At 45.1% G+C, this 25,188-nt stretch overlaps 2 protein-coding genes and 1 long non-coding RNA gene across 4 annotated transcripts in view; 2 read left to right on the forward strand and 1 right to left on the reverse strand.

Moving 5' to 3' along the window:
- SCFD2 (sec1 family domain containing 2) overlaps positions 1 to 2,009 on the forward strand; it is a 195,428-nt gene extending 193,419 nt beyond the window's left edge. Inside the window, exon 9 of the mRNA XM_083835404.1 lies at positions 359 to 2,009. Within this exon, the coding sequence (XP_083691530.1) occupies positions 359 to 451 (93 nt within the window). The 3' untranslated portion in view covers positions 452 to 2,009. The remainder of the gene's footprint in view (positions 1 to 358) is intronic.
- A 1,525-nt stretch (positions 2,010 to 3,534) lies between these two features.
- RASL11B (RAS like family 11 member B) overlaps positions 3,535 to 25,188 on the reverse strand; it is a 290,210-nt gene continuing 268,556 nt past the window's right edge. The window contains exons 2-5 of the mRNA XM_083835450.1: positions 6,787 to 6,937; positions 6,630 to 6,686; positions 5,980 to 6,056; positions 3,535 to 5,145 (exon numbers count right to left, since the gene is read on the reverse strand). Coding sequence (XP_083691576.1) covers positions 4,678 to 5,145; positions 5,980 to 6,056; positions 6,630 to 6,686; positions 6,787 to 6,910 — 726 coding nt within the window. The 5' untranslated portion in view covers positions 6,911 to 6,937 and the 3' untranslated portion in view covers positions 3,535 to 4,677. The remainder of the gene's footprint in view (positions 5,146 to 5,979; positions 6,057 to 6,629; positions 6,687 to 6,786; positions 6,938 to 25,188) is intronic.
- The window catches only part of LOC310899240, a 29,393-nt gene continuing 11,152 nt past the window's right edge, over positions 6,948 to 25,188 (forward strand). Inside the window, exons 1-2 of one of the 2 annotated variants that reach the window (XR_014584098.1) lie at positions 6,948 to 16,103; positions 16,805 to 16,950. This is a non-coding gene — a long non-coding RNA (uncharacterized lncRNA). The remainder of the gene's footprint in view (positions 16,104 to 16,804; positions 16,951 to 25,188) is intronic. The other variant, XR_014584099.1, reaches the window with a different exon arrangement.

The raw sequence follows: 25,188 nt of genomic DNA on the forward strand, positions 1-25,188 counted from the left end.
GGCCTGTTGGCAAAACCCCATGCTACAGGAGAGGAAACTGCTGGCTGATCATCTGGTGCCTCACAGCAAACACAATGGCAGTCACAACAAATCGCTGGGTAGGCTGCGGGTAGAAATGACTCAAAGCACACATTCATTAAGAGTACAATGCCACCAGTCATTATGCTCCGTAAGTGATTTAACTGCAGTTATTAGCAGACGGCTTCATTGGGCAAGCTGCATTGCCCTGTCAGTAAACACCAGGAACACACAGCGGGCCTAGCGCTGCGTAACGCCAACAGTTCATACTCACATCTCATTAGTGCTGCGATCAGTCCCCTTAATTCTGACTTCTTGTTTCTTTTCACCCTTCTTCCAGGTACTTGTGCTCTCCACGGCACTCCTGACACCGCTCGATGCTGTCGAGCTGTTGTTCACCACAGACCATCCCCAGCCTGACACCGATATCTGACGGGGGAGGATTTGTGGAGAAGAGGAGCGACTGCCTTGGCTGGAAGCATCAAATCCCTGGTCTGTCACTGTTCCCAATAGCCTTCCAAAAAACAACATGGCCCCTGATGCAGTATCTGGCTGCAAGGGAACCTGTGCAGCTCCCAGGGGGCTCTTAAAAATAGTCCATTTGTCCAGTGAGTAACTCTCCACTCCTTAAGGATCACACAGTGTGGTGCTGAATCATCCCCCACCACTCTGCCCAGGCAAGGACGATTGCTTGTAATAATTCCCTAGAAAAGGAGCGGCTGAGGACCAGGTGGGGCTGAATGTGCCCTGCCTGACCAGTACTTTTCCCTGCAAGTAATCCTGATGGTTTCGTGGGGGTTGCTCCTGGTGGCAAGTGCTGCTGAGGGAGGAAAAGGCCAGTAAATCCACCTCTCTGTCATGCTGCCTTGCAAAAGATGTGTGCCTTACACAGCATGAACAGCCTCTGCTCTTGTTTCGTCCAGAGAGAGGCCATGGAGCGCAGCCCCAGTTTAGCCAGCAGAGCAGCTCCCAGTCAGGTGATGCTCTCCCAGCCAAACTGGTGGAAACAGAGCAAGAGAGCAGCAGAACAGAGGGATGAGTTACACAGCTGCTTCCCTCGCAGATTCCCATTTCCTGCTCTAGTTTACCCACCCACAGTCCCAGGAGAAAAGACTGGTTCTGATGGCACACTGCTCTGTAGTTTGACACAGGAGGACATATGGGCTGTGACGGGTTGATGTTAACCCTGGAAGAATCTTCCTCTCACATTCATTTAAAAAATAAATTTAAAAAAGTGTGTTCCCATTTTCAGGAGGCCACAGTGACAGATTCTTGAGCTGGATTTCTGAACGGCGTGATTAGAGAACAGCTTTTATTTTTCATTTATGATCATGAAAGAGCTGCTATCAAATTCAGTTATGTAATTTTTCTTCATGAAAATTTGATACAAACTAGGATTAAAAAAGCATCAGCCAGTAGAGATGGTGATTGTGTATAGCACAAGGACTTCCAAGTTGCGACACAAAATGGTGGAGGTACGAAGCCACATCCTCTTGGTTCATCTGAGGGACACTAAGGCTACAGCTTGCACTAAGAATGAGAATGTAAAATCCTATGTGAAGTTCACTCTAACACTGCATTCTTTCTGATGCCAAAAGAGTAGATTAAATAGGAAGTAGCTTTTTAACCTTTGTTCAGTAGCTAGCTTAAGTTCTCTAAAATGTTTATAATGATCTTCAGAAAAGGCTGCATTTTGACTTACGTTCACTTTTGAGTGACTAGAAGAAAACAAAGGACCAATTATAAAGCATGGACAATGTTGCCTCTATGAAAGAAATTTATAATAATGGCTATAGAATGGAACTTTGTGCTATAAAAAATTAGAAATATTGTGCGGTTGTAATGTTAAAAGCTCAAGACATATTTTGAGCAGAGCAACTCAAAAGCAAACAGCCTGTCTCTGTTTCTTTTCTCTTTCCTTCTATACCATTTAATCTTAGAAGACAGATGTTTTGTAAATTATGTAATCAATAAAGCAATGCTCTTACAGTGCATAAGCTCATTCCTCATCTCTTTCCCTCCTAGAACACAAGGCTATGCATGCCAGGACTGCATATTCATGCAACTCCTTTTTTTTTTCTGCACTATTTGATTGCCCCCAAGAACCAAAACCTTCTGCCTTTGGAGGTGTCCTGAAGAGGCTTCCATACTCTGGCGAGTTCGGGCACTCGCACCTCTGAGCTGCTGCTGCTTTCCTGAGATAATGGAGGCTGGCATTTGTGGTCTTCTTCCCTCACTGGTCTTTCACAAGATGCTTTCAGGTCTCTGACTTGGCCACCAGGAAATGCTCTATCAGGTAATGGGAGGCTGAGTTTAAGCAGACTGTGGTGCTCTTGCACATCCTATGGGTCAAGCAGCTCCTCTGGCTGAGGCAGTGAATGGTTTTCCCTTTGGAGGGATCTTCTCAGCCAGTGGAGCCACAGCCGTGGCGATGGGTGCTGGGACCCAGCCACCATCTCGCACTCAGTAGCTGAGAGCTGAAAGCAGATGGTCACAAAAAGCCTGCTCTTCTTCTAGACCTCTGGAGTGGGGTCTTTTCAGTGGCCCCTGTGTGATAATTAGCTCCTTATTTGTAGAAAACAGCAGTGGTAGCTATACACAGCACATGCTGGGGAAGAGGCCAGGGTGATGAGTGGTCTCCTACCAGCCACACGTGAGCGGGAGCAGCACAGAAGAGACTTTGCTTGGGCAGGTGCAAGCCCACAGCAAGGAGTGCCTAAACCCTCTGCATGTGACACTGAGCTGTATTCATCAGGTATGGAGCAGCGAAAACACAAGGCCACCCTTGGCACACGGGACTCCTACAGGAATAAGCAAAACAGTATTTGTTTATAAGCTCAGACCGGCTGGGCAAGCTGTTGTGTTCGCAATTCGAGTCTTAGGTTACTTAAGGGTGGTAGCTCATGTCAAAAGGCTCACCACCAGCAGGACCTCACCAGTGTTTTCTTACACCAATTATTACAGCTGTGTGCTAACCATGGGGGAGCCGGTGTGGCAGCCATGCTAGTCACAGCACAAAAATCCTCCTCCAGGAGGGCTCACCGTAAAACCACTTTAAACATAAAAAAAGGTTGAAGGCTTACAGTAATTTGATTAAATTCTTCATTGTCATACTAACCTCTATACAATGCTGTTGTTGTATGTTTTTGTTTGTTTTAAAGAAACTGGAAGTTCCTTAAAACACTGTTTAGCCAGATGCTGACCTACCTCGCATCATTATTTTCTCACCAGTTTTTTTTCCACAAGGTGATATGAAGGATCCTATTTTAATTTGAAAAGTCTCCACCTTTTTTCAGTTCCTCTCCTGAAAGAATTTCGTAAAAGGAAGTTGTAAAATAGTTGGGAGGGCTCCCCCCTGCAGATTATGCTAATAAAGCAACAGTGTAGGCAGCAAAGGCCTTCTTACAGTTTCTGCAACTTATGTTAACTACCCTGAGAAAACAATTACCACACCTCAACGCTTCACTGACTACTATTAACTGTTTCTCACACACAGGAAGAACGCACAAGAAAACATGCAATTCAAAAATTTAATGTTGAAACAGGCAGTAAGAATGAGAAGTCCACTCCCTATGAGGAGTAACTGTACACAAAATAAATAAGTTACAGTTTAAACAAAAGCACAACTGGCTTTTTAAAGTGCATGTGTGTAAGGCCTTTAGCCTGTGAACTCCATTGGCTCAACATAAGGAAAAAAAAGTCAGCCACGTGTGTTTAAGGATGAACAGGGACTGGCTCAGCTCTGAGCACACTACCAGCTTTCATTGCCTCAGGCCAGCCGTGTTTCACATGGAGCCCAATCACAGCCGGGTTCTTTCTCTGCCTCGCATACACCAGACAGAGAGAGAAGTGTCTGACACTGGCACCTATAGCGGACTATCACTCCAACTCCAGGCTCATTCCTCAAAAGCTCTGTGTCGGATCATTTAGTCTGGACAGTATTTTTCTGGACAGCAAAAAAACACAAGTTATTGTTATTCGGTATGTTTACACCCTGCGCACAATGGTTTTGCATACAAAGTCTGGTCAAGTTGTCAGCAATAACATAACTAGTAAAAAATAGAAAGGACCCTTGTTTACAGTCTTGATACCTAGTCATGTCCACTTATTTTACACTTATTTTTACAGAACAGTTTTATGCTTGCTTGTTTTGAAATACAAGGAAAATAAACAGATCTACTGTGCAATAAAATTAAACAGATACATCATGCTGTCCTTCAGCCAAGTGAAAACACAATAAGACTCGAGTGGTTACTTCTGAACAGTGAACTGCAGTTCAGGGTGTTGCCCTGCTCAAGTACAAGTTGAGAGTTACAGCTAAAAGGTTGTCTCTGCACAAACATTAAGCCAGATCTGTCCCATTGGAGAAAAGGCAAGCTGAAAGCTTGTTTCATATGCCGGAGAGTTCCATTTCCAAATGAAAATACTTGTTCTACAAGTCACATCCTAGAACCGTTGGAAGAGGGTTTATTGGATTTTTTTTGGTCGTTACTCTTTTCCAATCTGCCACTGTTCATTTCAGCAACTCTTTGCAGAATGCCACCTGACCCATCCTTCTCTCACAATGCCTTGGACCCTAGACGTGCCACCGTTAAACACCCCAGGTCTCAAACTCGGGAGCAGCATTGGGGAGACCAACGCCACCACTTGGCTCTGCTGTCACACAGAAGTGACAGTCCTCACTTTGGCAGACAGAGCTTGCTTAAACCTTCTCTTCAGATCTTGCATGTTGGGCGATTTTGGCCGTGGAATAAGAGAGGTTCTCCTTCTCTCGGGAGTGCTGGTGGTTTGCTGCTTGCTGACTTCTCTGCAGAGGACATGGAAGGCATTGAAGACATCGTTGTAGTTTTCACTGACAGATACTTCGTAGAAAGTACAGCCCAGCATGTTGGCCAGCTGAAGTCCATGCTGAGGCTCCACCTCTTTAACATGCAGGAGATCAGCTTTGTTTGCTACGATGACAACGGGGACAGTGTTCCCTGGGTGCAGCTGTCGAACATGATGGTAAAGGTGACTGAGTAGTTCATAGCTCTTATAATCTGTGATGGAGAAGACGATCACCAGGGCATCTGCCCAGCGAATGCATCGGTTCAACTGCTCGTTACAATCCAGACTGTGCTCGTGGATCTGAAAAATGAGTGGTCTCAAATTAGAGAGTTGAAGTAGCAAAAGACTAAAGGAACCTGTCTTTAAGAGTCTGTAAAGCTAAACAGCATTTTACAGTTTCAGACACACATATCTGCATTTCACATTGTAAGTACAAACTTAATCTGAGCGTGGCGAATAAATACATATGTTGATTCAGCTGTAAAAAGCTGGAATTTAACACTGGAGTTTGCTACACTCAAATGGAAAATTGACCTGAGTAGTTCTGCATGCAGAGAAAGACTTTGTAGTTCCACAGAATGGGAAATTAACTGGCTAGACAGTAAGTCTGGGGAAGCGAAGATATGAGCTGGAAGCATTTAGACCTGGAGTGTTGCCCAGTTCAGAAAGGCAAGAATCCAGCATTACTCAGGTCTATACATTCAAAACTTCAACTTGTAACATCCTAATGAGTACAGCCCCAACATAACTGACTTAAATTTCTATCATACAGATTTATGAATATCGTTGGGCAGTAGTCATGACTTTTTTTTTCTACATATGTACCATAATTTTTCCGTCTAATGTTCCTAATATACAGAAACAAGACACTTCAGTAATTCAGCCACTCCAAAGTAATGGGCCTCCAATGTACAAATGATTCACTGAAACAGCAAGCTGTTTTTTGCTACCAGTATACTACAAGCACCAGCACATCTGGCTTGGCCAGTTAAAAGCCAAGTTGCCAGCTCTCCCTCCCACACTGACATGGACAGCAAAGTATTTTCCAGGAAGACCAAACAAGATGCTGCACACAGAGGGATGCGTGCCCACAGACAGCTGCTCCGGTGACCCGCGTGGCTGTGCCTAACTCACCTGAACTCCTGGGGTGTCCTGCACTTGAATCGCCAACATCTCTCCATCTATCTGGATGTGCCTGCTGTAGAGATTACCTGGCAAGAACACCAACAGGTTCACAAAGACAGTCACAAACACAACAGGCAAGTGCTGCTTTTGCCGCCCATTAGTCACACAGGGAGGGATGGAGCCCTGTTTATGAAGTGAGGGACCAACGTCAGGACTTTTTTCCCCCCCCTCCATTGTAATTATGTTACTAGGAGCCTGGGGTTCGTGATTATTTATGGTATTACTAGCAGCCTGGGATTTAACCCATCCTCATTTTGAAGCGTGGCATTTAGCATTGCGCAACTTGCAGCTTAGTCACCCCTCATGGGCTGCCTTAACTTCCTAAAGGTAAAGGCTCACAGAAAGCTGCGTGCTCTCCGCACTGCTGCCCTTCTGAGACTTCTCCTGAGGGCTACTTACAGCTTTCCCAGCTGGGCAGATTTGGGGGGTTTCTCGGGCTTATCTGTCCAAGCATGTCCCCCCGGGTGACCTCCCCAGCTCCCACATCACGCTGCCACAAGCCCAGCACCCCCCCCATGCACCCGGCGCCGCACAAAGCGGATCGAGCAGCAGCTCAGCACCACATTTCCGACACAAGGACCCGGCAGCGGGGCACCCACCTGCGTTCCTTTCGTAGTCCCCGATGAAGCGCCGCGTCAGGAACCGCACCACGAGCGCTGCGGGCGGGCACAGACAGGCGTTAGCCGCGCTCCCCCTCCTTCCTTCCTTCCCTCCCCCCCCCTTCCTCCTCCTCCTCCTCCTCTTTCCCCCCCTCACCTGTCTTGCCCACGCCGCTGCCCCCCACCACGGCGATCTTGACGAGGCGAGGCCGTGCGGCGGGGCCGTCCCCGCCGGGCGCGGCGCACTCGGCGATGGTGCACATGCCCTGCGTCAGGCGCATCGCGCACCCCGCGCAGTCCCCGCGCAGCGCAGCCCCGCGCCCCGCCGCCGGCCCCGCTTTTCCCGGCCCACGCCGGCCCCGCCCCGGCCCGGCCCCGGCCCCTCGCTGCCGGCGGCCACTCACGGGGAACCGCCGGCCCCCCCGGAGCCGTCCCTCCTTCTCCTGGGCACGCCCCTCGCTGTGAGGAGGGAGGCTGGGGAGGGAGGCGCCGAGGGTGCCCGCCGCCACCGGCAGCCGCCCGACAAGTGTTTCTGAGGGGCTCAGCCTCGCCGTCCTCCCGGGCTGACATAAAATGGCGACGTCTCGGGCTCCTGTCGGGTTTTCTCCCTGTCGGGGTGTGTAAAGCCCCCTGCCCCACAGGGTGAAATACCACCCCGGCAGGAGCGGGCAGACACCAGCTGGGGCGGCTGCTGGGAGATGAGGCCTCCAGGCAGAGCACTTCAGCGGGGCCAGCGCAGTTCAGCTGCAAGACACAGAAATAGTGGGGGAGAAAAGCAATTAAAGCGTGTATATGGCAGTGGTTAAAGAAACAACAGAAGATGATAGTGAAGGTGGAAAAATACAAGTGAGAGGTGGATGGGAAACAGGACGGTGCCAGCCTGGAAGCAGGGAGTGGTTGACTACCTGAAATACTTACTGGCCTTAGAGAGGGTCCAGAGCAACAAAATGGAGGAATAAAACCTGTCCACGTGTGAAGCAAAGCGTGCCCAGAGGGAGGACAAAATCACAGTCTGTATTGAGGAAAGACGGACCTCATAGTAAAGGTCACCAGATAACAGCACTAGTTTTGCAAAAAGAAGGAAGAGACCCAACATGCTTGGGTCAAAACCACAGCAGGGAAAGTGTTAAAAGAGAGTCGGGGTGTAACTGGGACTCTGCTGGTGGCATTGGCCAAAGCCAGTCAACTTCACAGCAAACCAGCATTGATGCAGAGCTTTCTGTGAGCTGCAAAGTTACATTTGCATATGGGAAAAGATATCTCAAACATAATGAAGCAAATTGCTGCTCCCTTGGTAGCTGCTTTCACAGATATAAATGTTCGAGCAGACACTATGAATAACAGCTTGGCTGGATGCGGGGCTGGACGCAGTAGAGGGATGGATCTCCTTGCCAGCCACCAGAACAAGAAGAGATGATGGTGTTTTAGGTTTGTAACCAGCAGCAAGGCCACTAAGGTCACAGAAAAAATAAAAATGCTTGATAGATTTCAAAGAGATGCAGTTTAAAATAAATGGATGGGTAAAAAATAGGTCTAAAAAAAGGCATTCTAAATCAAACGGGAAAAGAGTCAGAGAAAAAGTCATTAGAAAAAAAAATATTAAAAGGGCTGATGGACTCAAAGACCTGAATATAAAGGAAGCACTGGACTTCTTCACGCCAGAGCAGCAGAAATGATGTGGACGTTGTACCTTATGCAAAGGGGAAGGGTTTCACAGAAGATCTCTTGACAGCTTGATAACTAAGGTCACTGGAAGGCCTACAGGTAGTTGTGAGGAAGATCGCTCACCTAAGAAAGTTTTGTCTTCAGGATGGGGAAATACAGAAGGTAAGCAATGACAGATCAAAGCAGTTATTTCAACACAGGAAAAAGAAACACGGTTGCCACGCAGTGAGAAGGAAAGAATACTGAAAGATATGGGAATAAATGGGATAAAATGAAACATGGGATTACATGAAATGTTGCTTCAGAACAATATCTTCCCATGATACAACTTTGCTTCCCTTTTCTTTAAAGAAAGGAAATGTGTTAGAACTATTCCATTTGGGTTCAATAATACCTGATGGTGTCCAGACAGGAAACGGTTGTTTAAACAGAAGAATGTGGGATCAGGAGACAATGACAGAGGGGTGTTTTGTATGGGAAGTGGCAGACTGGAGGAAAGCTGCTCTGTGGGATTCATCAAGACCTCTGTCTTCCTCCATATTTTCATTATAATGGTGTCCTCCAGAACATGAATGCACTAATGAAGCGTACAGTGGGCAGAGCTGGGGGTCATCATCAGTTCAAACAAGGGTGGGAATAATACATTGGAGAAATTGGATGCCTCTTAGAACTAGATTAATGAAAATATAATTAAATTTGATAACATTCATAGCTTGCAGAGATTAATCACAAAAATTTCTTCCATCAACTATGAGATCAGCGCTTGGAAAAGAAAAACTAGTTAATCACAAGATGAGTAGGAGCCATGTAAACAGGCAAATATAAACCCAGTTATGTCAAATAAGTTCTTTCAGAAAATATCTGAAATCCGAGGTGTGGTTTTGTCACCCAGTCTCAAGTGTATTCGGTTTTGCAAGACAAGGAAAGTGGGGCTTGGAAAAAGAGGACTCAGGAAAGCCTACTTAAGACCAAGGGCCAACGTCACCATGAGAACAAGTGAGTAGAAACTCATTTCGGCAGTCAGAGTAGCAAAACACTGCACCAGCCCTCTAGCAAGAGTGGCAAGAGCAAAATCAAACCTAATCTCTTTTAAATGGGGACAGAGTTTATGTAAGGGATTATAAAACGTGGTTGACTGCAGTGGCAATGAGATTGGGTGGTCAAGAGGTCCCTTCCTGGGGCCTACAGAGAATACCCTAATGCCACTCCATAAATAAATATTTGGGCCTACACATAACCATGTGTGCAGCAGTGGTGTCTCAAATGCATAAAGAGGTATGGTAGAAGGGGAAATCAGAAAGGGTGATGAAAATGAGATGACGCCTTGATAAACTGTGAGCATGTCAACACTATGCTCCATTTTATGAATGAGATGATTAATTAGAGACAAGCTGAAAGTGCCAAAGTAAGCAGAGAATGGGATCTTCCCCCTCTGTCTCAGAACAACAAAAAGCAAAACAAGTCAGTGAGACTGAGAGGCAAAACTTCTGGAAAAGCTGGGATGCAAAACATATTTTTGTAAAATATGTAATTGAACTCTGAATTAATTGTTACGGGAAGGTACTGGGATAAAAATAAGATTAGCAATATACCAAGAAGTATATTTATAGATTATGAGAAAATGCAGTTTTACAATTTTTTATGCTAGCATAAAATCCGTAAGCAGCAGTAAATTACTTTCCTCAAGTTTTGAACCAGTTTCTTTAGTACTGGGGACCTGATGGAGCTCTAGCACAGCAGGGACACACTTCCTCATCCATCAGTTTTTTAAATTCAATTCAATTCTTATTAAATTCAATTAATTACTACAATTTGATTCTTTAATGCAGTTTAATTCTTACGTCTTCCTCGAAGCTATGCAAAGTGACTGCTGTCAGAGGCAAGGTCTTGTAGCCTGGGTGGTGACAGGTCAGAGCTGGAGTGACGGCACACTTCCACAAGTTAGGGATGCATTTCTGTAAATTGTTTTGTGCCGTTGTTCAGTGAGTAAGTTTACGTGCAGCTCACATGTTTCAGAAAGACATGAAGAAACTTACTTCACTATCTAATTGGTAATTAAATTCTAACACGTCTTTAAAGAAACAAGTGGCCTGGACAAAATGTTCCGAAACACATGGCTGCTCGTTCCAGATAAGTATTTACTTTCCAAAGCGCCGTGGATTCTTTGGTTTTACAGGAGTGAATACAAGAAATATCCCCGTGCATGGCACAGTGCGTGTGTGCCAGGCTTACAAAATGCAGAGTGAAGTCGACCAAGCCCTGTGGAAAGCCCAGAAGAGCAGGGCTTACCCACTGCACAGGCACAGCACTCTATCACATCACCTTCCACGAGCAGAACAAAAGAGGGAGGGAGCAGAGATATTAAAAGAAACTGCATAAACAGGAAAACGACTTCTCGCTGCACTGGGAAAGATCATCTGGCCGAGAGGGAGATAGGATCTTCATTCCAGGGCAGAGAAAGTGGGGGAAGGGAGGGACACCCGCCGTGCACACTCACCTACCCACATACCCCACGCCGTCTCTATAGCAGCACAAGAGCAGACATTTTTCTCTTTCCACAAGAAAGCCTGACTAATGTTCTGCAATTATATTAGTCTGCATTTTAATCAGATTTTATCTTCTCTTGAGCTTGCATTTCTTTTTTCCTCATTTCCTCCTTATGTAACGTTCCCAAACTCTCATCCAAGAGCTGAAAAGCTAAGGGTTTTCTTCTCCATTTGGGGCTGCCCATCTGCTGCCAGTATTATTTTTTTGCGTGTGCTGGTTTGTGCCCCCACAGTACGAGCAGCCGATCTGCACACAGAGTGCTGGTTTGATCTGAAAAGGGAGCGAAAAAGCCCCGCTGACGGAATCTCTTGAATTAATCCAAACCCTAATGCTTCATTCAAAAATATATATGAGAACGCCTAGCAGAATTATTGTTGGCCATTTTAGGAATGCCTTGGGGTCTATATTAAGCCATCTAAAAACCTGTGGCAGCCTAGAAACCTGTGACACCATCTGCAAGCCCATCCTTCAGCTTGGTGGACTCATCCCGCAGAAGTCGCATCCCTAAAGCTGTGGAGAGGGAAGGCAGCGCTCCAGCAGCTGCCTCTCCAGATCTCGGTTGTCACCTTCAGGCTGGGAGCAACTGGTCCTGAGCATCAGACGTGGACTGGGCTGGCCTCCTTCTGCAGAAGAAGATAGGAAATCATCTGGAAAAATACCGAAAGCTTTACATTTGTAATACAATGTCTTTAGCAAGAAGGATGTATGTTCAAGTCATGCCTATGGTCTACGGCAGAGTTAAGATGAGCGAATGTGTAGGTTGCAAAGTCAAAGGCAGAAAATATAGGAGACGCCGGAAATAAGATTGCCCGGGCAACCTTAACTCATCCTCCCACATGCATATGCATTTTGTTACAGCCTTAATTGCACAACGTCGGACCGTTGCACTGTCTCCTGTCATACTGGCGGCCTGCCTCCTGTTTGCCCGTGGGAACGGAGCACCTAAATATACTTGAAGATCTGGTTGTTATTCAGCATCTCTTTTAAATCCTCGGTTCATCAGCCTGTGGCGCAACGTGTGAAGTATTCCCTTAATACAGGAATTACAAACTCCTTCCTAGGCTTGTCGTGGTGTATAGCAAAGTTCGGAGAGAGAAGCTCAAGTTTAAGGGGACTAGGCTGCGTAAGTCATATATGCCAGTTAGAACCCTGACAGTTGCTGCCTCCTCTTGAGATACCTAAATGCTCTATGGCCTAAATTTCCATATTTTGTTTCACCGGAGGCCAGAGCCCACGGGTGATGCTTTGTGAGGGATGTGTTTTAAGGTAGTTGAATGAGCAAGCGCTGCTGCCTATGAGGCGGCCTTAAATCGTTTTTATCCATCAAAGTTTCAGAAGAGTCATTAGCATCCAGACAGTTATCACGCAGGCAGTTGACTGCAGATAGGCAGCCAAACGTTGTCAAAGAAATGGCATTCATTTTTATTAGCGAAAAAAAAAAAAAAAGAGAGACTTTGGAGCTACTGCAACACCCAGCATTTTAGTAACAATCCATTTTTCAACAATGCACTGCCAGGATGGCTAAACATGCATGAGGATTAAACACAGGAAGCTTAAGAGCAGACTCTGTCAGCTCTGTTTGTTTTCTATAAATCCCTTTGTGATTATGATGAACTGCACCATAACAGCGAAGGGTAATTTAGTGTTATTGTATAGATGACTCATGTAGTCTCTACGGCTTGACAAGAGCAGGGCTTTTTTTTCTAAATAAAGCAGTCAGTCCAAAAATAGAAGTAACACTCAGAAGAATGCAGCTCCTGGAGGAATTACAAATTCCAACCACCAAAAGCACAGAGGTTGGTATGCTGGGGCATCTCTGCTGAGGATATTGTGTGAAAGCCATTAGTGCTTCATCTGGAATGTAAATCTGGGCCGTCCAAATGGGATTTAAGTATTTCAAGGTAGGACTTCAGCTCCTGGCCGGAGCCAGTTTTAACCGGTTGTGCAATTTTCATGGTCATTTTTATATTTGCTTTCCTGCTCAGAGCCCAGGGTTATTTGCCCTGCGCTACCTGCAGCGCTACGGCGTGGTATGGCTGGAATGGGTCCTGAGGCTAGGAAGGAAATGGGGCTCTTGTCCCACACACCGGCCAGCTCTCCTCCTCTCCTTACCCCTGGTAGGGCCTCTCTGGCCAGCGGGCTTTGGGGTAATTGCTCTGCTTGCAGACCCGAAGGTGACACGGCCACTGCAGTGGATTCAACTGAACATTTTAGGGCTTAACGCCACCTTTTTAATAGGAAGAAAAGTGCAGATTCCAGGCAGAAGGAAAGCAGTTTCACTTGTTTCTTATGCTATGCCAGATCACTTTGTTTCCCAGCTTTTCTTTGCTCCCCAAAATATCCAGGGACTTTGAAATGAAGTGCATTCGTTTGCCTGAAATATCCTGGAGATGGGTTTCTGTGCCTGAACTGCAACTTACCTTTCCCACAGTACACCAATCCATTAGTCATGGTTTTGGTTTTTACAGTGAACAAATTAGAGAAATCTCCACCGAATGAAAAAGAAAAAACCTAACAGAGAACCACTTATTTTTCAGCTTCTAGCATATTTAAAAACCAATAGAGCACAAGAATGAGGAAGAGGTGAGCTGGGAGCTGTAAATGTAGGCGTCCAGGATGGGCTGTGCCAGAAAGCCCAGTGCACTGACACACTGTAGGAGTTTTATCCAGCTGCCTAGAATCACTTGTAAATCAAGCCAGATTGAAACTACACCGTACAAAAGAGACCCCACATGTGATGGATCAAGTCAGCTGGATGACGGCAGAGAAACTTCCGATCTAGTTCTGAGAGTCACACTGCTACAGAACTGCTAACTAACCAACCAACCCAAAACAGCAACCAGAAATCTGGGGGAAAGGTATGCTTCTTTACAGTTGATGTTGGAGAACAGACAAAAAGATTTTGTTTATTTGAGAAAGAATTCTGATCGAGACTGACTTGTAACTCAAGATATTTCAGATTGCTGAAATGAATACTGAGAATCAGCAGCATTGTTCTTGGCATAAAAGAAAAGCTTGCTGAGAGCATGTCTAAGACTCTGTGTACTAAGTCAGGTTCAAGAGCAATTCCAACTACAATCAACCGCTGAAAAAAAATGTCAGTGTTGCAATTTAATACATATTGTGCTTTTTTTTACTGAGTACCAGGAAAAGAATAGCTGTATCTGAAAGTCTAAGTACAAGGAGTAGTAATTCTCCCCAGTAGTTATTGTCAGCATCTCTCCTGAATTACCATGGTCATCAAGGTGAAGCTTTTGCGCAACAATGAGTAGGAGATCCAGTCAAATGAGATGTACCTGCATGCCACCTAGCTATAGATGTGGACACCAGCTGACCCTGCTTAGATTCACACATTCTCTCACTTCTTGGCCTCTAAAACAGCTGAAACGTCGCAAACTGATAACAGGAATTCTAAATGAGAAGTAGAAGAATTTTGCATTAATATTACATGCAGTCATGAATAAAACATTAACACGTAACCCGAATGTTTTCCACTTGTATCTGAGCAGTAACTGCAATCTCAGCTGTTTCAAAATATGTATTCCTTCAAAATACCAGAAGGCAGTCAGTCGTACATAAAAGATTCGTTCTCTTTTGGTGTATGAATCAGCCATGAAAGAACTGAAGTTGCAATTCATTCTCCTGTCTGCTCAGCAAGCAGCAGAACTACATTAGTAGTGATCTGGGACAGATGATAATGTTATAATTAACCTTGAGATAAAAACTCATGGAAAAAAATATATAAATCGGTGCTCAGTAAAAATTTTCTGGAAAAAAAAAAAAAAAAGCAACTGACTGAGACTACAATAGAGCATAATTTTCTCAAACTCTACTCATGCAGTATTTTCTAAACCAACATGTACATTTATTAACGAATGTCCCACTTTCTTTGACTAGCAAATCATTTGACTGCCGCAGTAGAAGCCTTTGTTCAGAGTTATAATAATCAAGTGCATTTACAGAAAGTTAACATTTTTTTTCAAGACTCTCTGGAAGCTGTATCTATGACAATTGAGCTTAGAATTTTTTCCTAACACTAGGACAGACTGTCCTTTAGCTGGCAAAGAAACAAAACAAAAAGCAAGGATATTTTATTTATCATTTCTTATTCTTTTAAATAAAATACAGAGGCAAACTATGTGAGTCTTGCTTTGTGTTTCAGGCTTGTAGTTTCACTTGCACTTGAGAAATGCCCAATATTTTGGGGGCAAAAACTTCAAAAATACGAAAAGAAGACTGCAACGAGTAGAAAATGGAAAACCAGTTCTGTAAAGGAAACAAATCGCAGCTGGCACTTGGGATGGGAAGACAGAAAGACACCGTGAGGAGGCAGGTTAAAAACCTCATGGAAGGACTCCAGAAAGTGTATGGGCAGCTGGAGGTGGAACAGGAGACCAAAAGAGGTGATAAACCTTTCCCTTTTGCTCACTTCAGCCCAGTCTCAGTGCATGTCCACATCCACAGCTTACCGAAATCACCAGGGCTCAGTGGCTTTGGCTCAGGACTTCCAGGAGGCAAGTGTCCCCCTAGATCTGGGGTGCCCAAAGTTAGCTCGTTTGGGTGCCCAAAGTGCAGCTCCCACGTCGACAGCATCCCTCAGGCTTCGGGGCCTGTTTGTGGAATGTCCGCTCTTACCAGGGTTGTCATTTTTTCCCCTCTAAATGTCTTTTCATGGATTTTCCCCTGGCTAATTACCTGTGAGTCTGTCATCTTGCAAGCCTGGCATCTTGCTGGTGGCTCGTAGGTGAAACCTGGGTCTTCAAGCGTGGCCTTGCTGGGGGCTGTGTAAGAAAACGGAAGCATTGCGGGTGCACGGGGCTGTCGAAACTCCCAAGGGGAGGCTGCCGGGGGGGCGACGAGGCTGGATACAGAATACGTCCAATTTGCATTTCATCACCTATTACTGGAGGTCATGTACTTCATCTCTAGAAAATGAAGCTATTATTACAAGATGAAAACCCATACGCTGCCAGGCTTGGTTTTGGCCGCGATGCAAGGCTGTTCTCTCAGGAGCCGAGTTGCTGTGAAGCAGCGAGGGACACGCTCTGAGTCACTGCGATCCAGCAAGTGCTTCTCAACTGGGTAGCAGTTGTTTTTCTCAGAGTCTCCACATGGCTTTTGTTCGCCTGCCAAATTCAGCTGACTTGTCCTGCCTTGCAGCCCTTTGGGAAGACAGAGCAGGCTTAGCTGGCAGAGTCACAGCTCAGGCAAGCTCCTGTCAGCTCACGCGTACTTCAGCCCAACGGAGAGGATACGCTGCAGGTAAAGATATGAGATATCTTTCAAGGAGACAAGTGGAAATGGTATGTGCCCTGTCATTAAGTACTAGTGGGCTACGTTTCACACTGGTTCTTAAGAGATCCAGAGTAAGATTAGTGGGGCAATGCCAAGAAAGGCCAAACGAGACCTCTGATGCAAGAGCCATATGAACGCTTGGGCCAGGCCCACTGCTCTGGGAGGTTCCTTAGGCCTGCTGCTGACGTCTTTCTGCACACTTTCTACATACTCCTGTATTCAGCCAGCTTTACCAAGAGGAAACAAAAATAATATATATAAAAAAAAAAAGTATAGCTGATTTCCTAATTGCAGAAAAATCAAGAAACCACTTTATGCACAGTCCCAGAAGCTTATTTCCCTTTTCCCTTCCCCTCTCCTCTCCTTTCCCGTCCACCAAATCTGCTGCTAGGCACTGAGGTGTGTATGAATTGTGGACAGTGTGCTTTTCCAAAATATGCTCTGCTGCTCACCTAGTTATAAAGTATGTAGTTAGCCCTTTATAATGGACCACAAATAGTGAAGCATTCACATAGTCGCTTGCTGTAATGCTTGCTGTAATTTTCTCTGTAGAGGGCAGTGGTGGAAGTGCTGCCCATGACTACCTAGGTGTTTCAGTGCTCATCCAGAAAGCAGCAGACCTACCTTCAGTGCTGAGCTGATTCAAACCCCTATCTTGACCCCTCTAGGAATCTCCTCCAGCCACTGGACTGCATACTTCCATGGAGACATGGCACTCCCTGCCTCTTCCCTCAGAGCAGAGTCTTGGAGAAGAAGAGAAACAAGCTTCAGAGGGCCAGAGAGAGAGAGAACAAGCAAGAAGACACCTCTGCAAGTAATCCACAGCGCTAAATATTTGGGTGGGGGAGTAGCAATCTGTACTTGTTTTTTATAAAATAAAGAGGTCTTTGGTCTAAATTTACCCGACAACTATTGGCATTTGCTACCTCTTCACTGTAAGAGGAGTTTAAGCGATGTATACTCCCACCACAACTGCGAGAATAAATACCACGAACAGACCCCCTCTTGAAAAATAAAAGGTTCCTCAAGTAAACTGGTCCAATGGCTCTTGCTGGAATGCCATATCCCACCTGAGCAGAGACAAACTAATGACTCGCTAATACTTGTAGTTGGAAAGGTACAAGCTGTTTTCCTGTTGATGAAAGCAACCTCCCCTCTCTCACTGTAGCACAAACTAGAAGTAAGCCCGAGTCAACTTTTATTGTTATAATGAGTCATGCACACTGTGGCAACTCTTCAGACCTCCCAGTCACGTCTCGAGCCCTCTTGTGCTGGGTGAAAAAAGGGACAGTCAGAAAACCAGGGAGCTTCCCAGGTCAATCCTGTTCTCTGACTCTTACAGTCACAGGTTAGCCCAGCAGTGCTCTAAGCTGGGGCTCTAAAACTGCCAGCTCAGCAGCCTAAAAATAACCAGCTTGGGGGTGAATTTACTAAGGTCATGGCCAAGTGCATGCATTTCGTGGCATTCATTTTCTACCCCCTGCTGGCTCTGCTTCTGAGAGCAGCAGGGGATAGAGAGTCACAGTGGTCCAGACCTCCGAGAGGGGCGTGAAGGTCAAGTTCAATGACCCCTTAATTGATAAGCGTGGAGCCAACAGCTAGGATATGAAGACAGGGCAACATGCCTGTGTGTGTCCTTCACCCCAGGCTTGCTGCTAATGCTGGCCTGCCTGCTAGACATGTTTAATGCTGTAGGCTGATGCTTTGTCCTTCATTCTCATGTTTCTCCATCAGATTTTTCTCTTTAATCCATTTTTTCTGGGTATCTGGGGTTGTCTTTAGACATTAACCAAGACACTCAAACCCTAGTTTTCCTTGTACCTAAAACCTGAGAAGTTACATCTGAAAGATCACTCGGTTAAACAAATTAAAGTTATACAGAATAAAAAGTGTTTGCATGTCTTTCCAAACATCAGTGCCTACTCAGCACCTTAGAACCCAGCATACAGAATAAGGTTTATGTCAGATCTTAAATGGAAATAAAAATGTTTTTAAAATCTGTATTCAGCAGAAAGAAATATTGCTCTCCAGTAAAACTAAAAGTAAACATTTTCCTTTCTATCTAGCTTTACAAGGACAGGCAACAACAAGGTGGGTGATCTTTTAGAACTAACCTTTTGTCCTCGAAGATATACAGTGTGGTGTCATGGGAATACAGAGGCAATGAAAGGCATAGAATAAATGAAAATTTTATCACTGAGCAGTTGCTGAGTTGCACATTTTGAAAGTTTCTTCAAAAAGATTGCTTAATCAAAAACAATAAGGTAGGTTAAAAATCCCCGCAAAGTCTCTAAACCATGTTACAGGAACTAATGCGTTAACCTTGGAAGCCTGTTGAGGTTGAACTTGCAGGGCACAAAGTAGCCACGCAATCCTTTCAGTTCACCATCTTTGTAGGTTAGGCCCATTATTGGTAATAATTCCTACTGTGTTTACAAGTTGGTTAATCACTACAAGACAGAATTTGGTTAATCACTACAAGACAGCTTGAATGCAACGGAGAACTGGGAGCTGGGGGAACTTGTAGGACAAATTCCTGGCTGACAGTTAACAGATTTCAAAATGAACAAGCAGCAAAAGTAGGGAACGAGGTCAGGCTGCCCGGTCCAACTACCCTACTGACTTGCTGGGACGGGGAGAGGAACAAACATGCAGCACATAGGATACTGGGGCTGGTAAAGATAAGAAATACTCGTAACTTGCTATTAAAGTGTTTGGTAGCTGTTCTACCAACTTTGATGTCATACCGAAGTTTTAAAGCATATAAAGAAGGACTTTTTAGAGAAATGTGATCCCAAAGCCTCTGAAACTGCTCCCACATTAAAGAGAGAGGTGAAATAACATAGTAATGCTCCAGTTACAAAATGCTAGGAGGAAAATTACAGGCAATTTCAGTCCCGTTGCTATTTTCTTTACTGCTTTAAAGGAATGCAGTAGATTACCTGCATTAGACAGGCAGGCTTAGAAAATGGTTCTCTTTTACAGGCTGCTGTAGTCTCAAAGACTTTAATGCCTTTGGAAATGTCTACACAGCAAAATAAAGGACATGAAATAGAATGGCAAACCTCAACAAGCTTTTATCTTGCTATTACAGATAACAAAAGCAGCAAAAGCATAGCAGGTAGGAAGGGCTTTCCACACCAGCATGCGTCTGTAACATCTGTGCAGAGCCCCAGGGGGGTTGTGTTTGGGTTGCTAGTTTGTGCTCCAGTCTGTGTCAGTCCATCCCGTGTTGTGTAGGCATGTTTTCTGTCTTACAGGCAGAACACACGTGTAGACACCAATGGTAACAATGCCTAATTAGTGGAGCTCCCCCTCGCCCAAATGAAAACTGAACGGGCTGGGGTCAAAACCAACTTCATGCAACAGCCAACGGTGTCACAGACAGTCGGCAGAGGCTTGGCTTTGCATAGCAGGTTCATTTCAACTGCTACCCAGAAAACGGGACCTGCTAAGAAATATCTGCAGGGAAGAAACTTTTCAGAATGGTTCAGCCTATTGCCTAATTTATTTCTAAACCTTCCCATTGACATTATTAGCACTATTACTTGCACCATGGCAGGTGCTGCACAAATAAGGCAAAGCAATAGGGGAGCAGTTCCCTTGTGTGTGGGAAGGATTGAGGTGGATGCCACTAATTTGGGTTACTGGTCACCCGTACGGACTCTGAACAAGAAAGCAGAGCATAAAATGGCACATCAGTAAAACCAGAAGTGGCAGCTTGCTGTGTCCATGCTTTGCCAGCCCAGTGGCTACCATATTAATTGGATTGGATTGGATTTTTTTTTTCTCCACTGAAAAGTAAACTAACTGCTTCTGTCAGAAATCAAACCTACACACCTTTCTTCCATTTCTGACATACAACTTGTCCAAAGAAAAATCAAAAAACCTTGAAGCAAACATTGAAGACACTGATTTCTTTCCACTTTGTTTAGCTGAAAATAATCTGACCAGGAAAAAAGACTGCTAATGTGATCTTGATTGGTCTTGATCTTCCTTCCCTGACCTGCTAGTAAGACCATGGATGCATTGATTAGTGTTACTAGCTCAATGTGCAAATTTCCAGTGGAGCTCAGGAACACGGGAGAGAAGAGGCTTACCTGATTCCACTTTACCAGCTGTTTGCCATTGCGATGGCATGTTCAGCCTGTGGCCATTTCAATGAAGAGAAATCATACCAGGCTAACGTGGATACTAGAGATGTGTATCCCTACCCCAAAGCTCTGGGAGGGTTAGTTTCGCCAGGAGATAAGGTGTGTGTTCATGACCATGACGGACACACCTTTAAGTCACATCTGTGTAAGTCAGTCCCGTTACATGGATGCAACACGTACACATGAATGGCTTTCCATCAATAACCTCACTGGTGGACATTTTCCTAAAGCAGATAATGAAAAAACACACAGCCTTCACAGCTGAGAAATACCCTCATCTTTTCCTATTACAGAACAATAGCAGTAAAAGGGACTCAGACAGGTCACACAGCCCACCCTGCACCTCGCACCCCCGGCAGGAACAACTAAATTTAAACCATCTATCACAGGAACTGCTTACTATACTTCTCTTGTCTGCTCACACATTCTTTTTAAGCCAACCGTAACCTTTCTCTTTCAATTAAAAGAGGATGGATGATAACTTTTTTTCTCAATAGACTTCCTGCTGTTTCTCTCTTTTTATGCACTGTTTTTTGCCGGATATTTTTCAAAGTCAAATGCCCTCATTAGAAGTCCGGGCACCTTGTTTTTGGAGCTATGACTGCTGTTGGAGATCACTGCTGACTAACGGGTGGAGACTGGGATTAATGTCGTTTTTATAAGAAAAGCATATGCTTGCAGGAAGTTATGGGGAATATATGTATTACAGTGGGCTTTGAGACAGGCATTATGTAGATGGTACGTTTTCTTTTTCTTATTTAATAATTTCCTTCATTTTCTGGGACAGATTCTCAGCTTGTGTAAACAGTTTCACATACAAGTGGCCCATGCTGGCTTACCCTAAGCAATAAGATGGCTCTCAGCGTTGACTGATAGCATGCTTGAGCAACCTTAAGTGAGAATTCACAGTATTTCTCTCTGGCTTCAGCTGCTCTGTACACCACGGTGTTCACCAAGAGGCGATATAAACCTGTGGGAATACACAGGTTTGTTTTTAATATGCAAGGCTGAGAAAACAGCAAAGATCCCCTTACCATTGATGAAAGAGAGATTTTACATACAAGATGCTCTGACTCAAAGGCATATTTTGGCCAAAGTGCTACGCTCTGATGGAACACAGAAAAGTACAGACCACAAGAAATCAGCTTTGATGAGCAAATGGAACATAAACACAGTTATCACGTAATTACATCCCTGTCATTCTGTGCTGCAAAGTCCTGGAAAACCCTTGAAGAATGAGAGCATGAACACAAAATAGCCATTTTCTTATATTTCAAATGATGCAGAAAGAAGTAACAGCCTATCCATTTCCACTGTGCAGTTTTTTAGTGTTTCTGAGCAGTGCTCGGATGGTAAACACTTAATAAAGGGGAGGGGGGGAGAGGAAGTCTCCTGCCCGTTTTCTCCTCGTATGTATAAAACTAATTACTCTGCCTTAACAAGGGGAACTTTGTTCTCATATTTTCCAAGTTTCATTCCAACCCCTGCAGCTAATCATGACCACGGTCGCTGATAATGAGTAGTAAGTTGTTGGAGTCCTCCGAGCCTGATAGGTGCATTCCAGCCTGCATGGTGTAGCTGTGCTTCTCTATACGTTATTGTTCACAGATGGTAGCTGTCAAACCCTGTCAGCTTCATATACACATTCAGAGAGTCACATCCGCATTCCTGGAATTTATGACTGCACAGCCCTCACCTTCTAAGGCCCTTAATTCAATAACATGTCACGTCCCTTCAGTCTCACCCTGCTCTAAAATACTTTCACCCACTTACAGGCCTTCCATTTAGGAAAAAAACCTACTGAGTTATTACAATGTAAATATTTTAATAGAATGGGGGGGAAAGCCTATCAGGCTTTAAACAGCCCCATTATTACATTAAGATTGATGATCAGGAGCTAATGGAGCATTTGCTTTAAAAGTTTATTTAACTACAGGGAAAGTGGATCTAGATATGTATGTATGCTGAGTGCCACATCGCTGAGTCGTTGGGTAACAGCACATAACACGGAGAGATGTGTGCAGGAGCTTCATCTTCCAAAGGGTTATTGCTTAGTTCAACTTTGGCTAATATCTAAACCCCGTGCAAATTGAAAATATGCATTAATGATTTCAATTTCATCTTAAAAGCATTTATTTTAGATGAATTAATATTGCACTTTGAAGACGGAACTCAGAGCACCCTGCCAATAATAGCGTGAATGAAAAAGGAGAAACTTCTTCCTTTGTCCAGAATGAGTACTGCAAATAAGTAAACAGAGCAAAGAAGGCATAAATAGTAAAGTAAATAAAAGGCAGATTTCTTTTTCCTTTTTTTTTTTTTTCTTCTTCAAAGATGTTTCTAGTAACACAGACAGAGAACATGCTTGCTGATTGTGCCCCCCCTTCCCTGCTGGAGTCCTCTAGCCAAGCTGCAGCTGGCTTAGGGAAGGCAATCTGCAGAGGCACCTTTCCAGAGTTTTTGCTTTTCCAGCTCAGCTCCCAATGTGAATCAGGGCAGCCTCACCCTCAGACTGTGATCATCAGTACTTGTACCCGGTCACCTCTTGGTTGTGACCCTGTCCTCTGCAGAACGAGCGTTTATGCTAAAGTGACCAGGGACAAAAGCCAACCTAAAACTGCAGTAAACAGGCAGCCCACGGGCAGCAGCAAGCCACCGGGCAAACACCCACCTGGCGGTGAACGTGCACTAAAAGGTGAAGTGGAAACACTTCTTAAACAGAGAAAACTCAAACTGCCCACAGAGCAGAGATCAAAAAATAAATTTATATGTACATAACTCTTCCCATCCCACTGTGTTCTTAAAGACAGGCCCTTACTGGAAGGCTTTTTTTTCCCTCCAGTTTCATCTCTTCCACAAACCAGGAGCACCCAGGCATTGCCCTGCTGCCACCCGTGTAAGTGACTTGGCAGGGGCTCACTGTGTGTCACCAGTAACTCAGCAGAAACTCGAGCTGTGTTGAAAATTGAGGTCATCTCGTGCCATGTACTGACTGGAGCAAGTTTTCCTCCTACACGTCTTTCAGGCTAAAGTCACCCAGTTTGCTGCCATGAATAATGCGGTAGGACAGAGCTGGTCTTGGAGAAACACTTCAGTCACACCCCACACCCCAGTAAGAGGAGAGCTCTGAGTAATCTGATAGGGGTCACTCTGAAGGCGAGAGGCGATGCTGGAGTCTCCCCTCCCTCGTTAACCTTTTTGAAATAACCCCGAGACTCTTCTCAGTGCCCCTGGTGGGAACTGGTGCCACCACTGAGGACATGCAGCACACCCGCTATGTCACTTTTACGGCCAGCTCCTCTGCTACGAGCATCACCGTGAACCCATTGTTGTGGCAGTGATGTATACGCCAGACGAAAGGTTTGTGAGACCATAACTCATCCAGAGCTCGATGTTCTGGGACCGCCACAGCGGTGACCTTGAGATCATCTCACAGTGGGGCTCCTTTAAAGGCTCCCCCACACGAGAGCGCGTCCTGCCAAGGTGAAGGTGCAGCATGGGTCAGAGGCTGGCTCTTGAGAAATCTTGGGAATAACATTCCGAGAACGTCATGTTCTGTTGTCTTCCTTTGCCTCCTGTAAAAGGGTAGCAGTTAAATCACTGCACAACGTATGAAATGATACTTTGGTGCTAGCAGCAAGCAAGCAAAGAGTGGCGCCAGGGATTTAACTCAAGCTGTGATTTTAAATCAATACATTCTAAAAGAAAGAGTGATAAACGAAAGACACCTGGGAATGTTAAGAAAAAAAAAAAAAGGAACAAAAATGCAACTACCCCATTAGTAAAACATTAACAAGGTGAAGAATGTTTTCTAGGAGTAGCTAGGCTGTGATTTCCGAGGTTCCCTCTGTGCCACAGGTCTTCTCTGTAACTGGGCAAGTTGTGCGCAGCCTGCCTGTATCTCAGGAGAGACTAATACATTCAAGACTCCAAAACTATTCAGATATCACGGCAAAAGTGGCTGCAAAGAGGGCTGCGTTATCACAGGTCTGGACTCGAGTCAGGAAAACCTCTTCAGTCAGGAAAGCACTTCAGGTCACCAGGAGATACGGTCCACTCACGGTGACACTTCCCCCCTGCTCTGCTGTTTGTCTCTCCAGAGGGCAGAGGCAGAAGGTTGTGTGAAAGCTATTCAGTAGCAGTTTATCTGCTTTTAAATTATTGGAAGGGGAAGAAAGCAATGTATAGGCTCTGTTTTTTTTAAAAAAGGTCTTATGTATAGGTTTTTTCTGTGCCAAGACAGCACTTCAGTCTGCTCTGCATAGTCGAGTGCTGCAGGGCATACAAGGGAGGAGAGTTACACACAACTTGCTAACAGAGCCATTTCACATCGCTAGATGTGAAATCTGGCAGCCAGGCCAGTTCTGGCTCCTTACTGATTTCCTGATAACCGTTCAGCTCGAGCTATACGGGACGTCTGAGAAAAATCACCTCAAGGAATGATCTAGTCTTCCTAAGAAGATCTGTCTGCATCAGTCAGCCATCTGAGCGGAGGCAGCCACAGATATCAGCTTCCCTTTCAGGTGTGTTGGTCTGTCGCCGGGGGCATCTGATGAGGAAGCGCGGCGTAATCAGGAGAGTGAGGAGCAGCAGTTAGTGCTGGTAGCGCTTCACTCCCACCGCCATGCTCAGGCCAAACTGCTGGTCGGCGTGGTGCTGCGGTAGGAAAGGCACTTCTTCTCTCAGTGTGTTTTCTTTAAATATCTCACCAAAAGGCAGACTGCCTGGCCACAGCAAGCACGTACAGAATACAGGGAACGTGGCTCGGACCTTAGCTGATAACTTAACTGTTAATATATGATGAGTAATTACAACCCATACCCAGAAGAAAGTGACAGGAAAAAAAAGACTTTTGAAAGGCTGGCTATATATTTTTCCTAAATTTTCAAAGAGGAAGG

This window comes from Anser anser (genome assembly GCF_964211835.1).
Source record: "Anser anser genome assembly, chromosome: 4".
In the NCBI taxonomy this organism is placed as follows: domain Eukaryota; kingdom Metazoa; phylum Chordata; class Aves; order Anseriformes; family Anatidae; genus Anser; species Anser anser.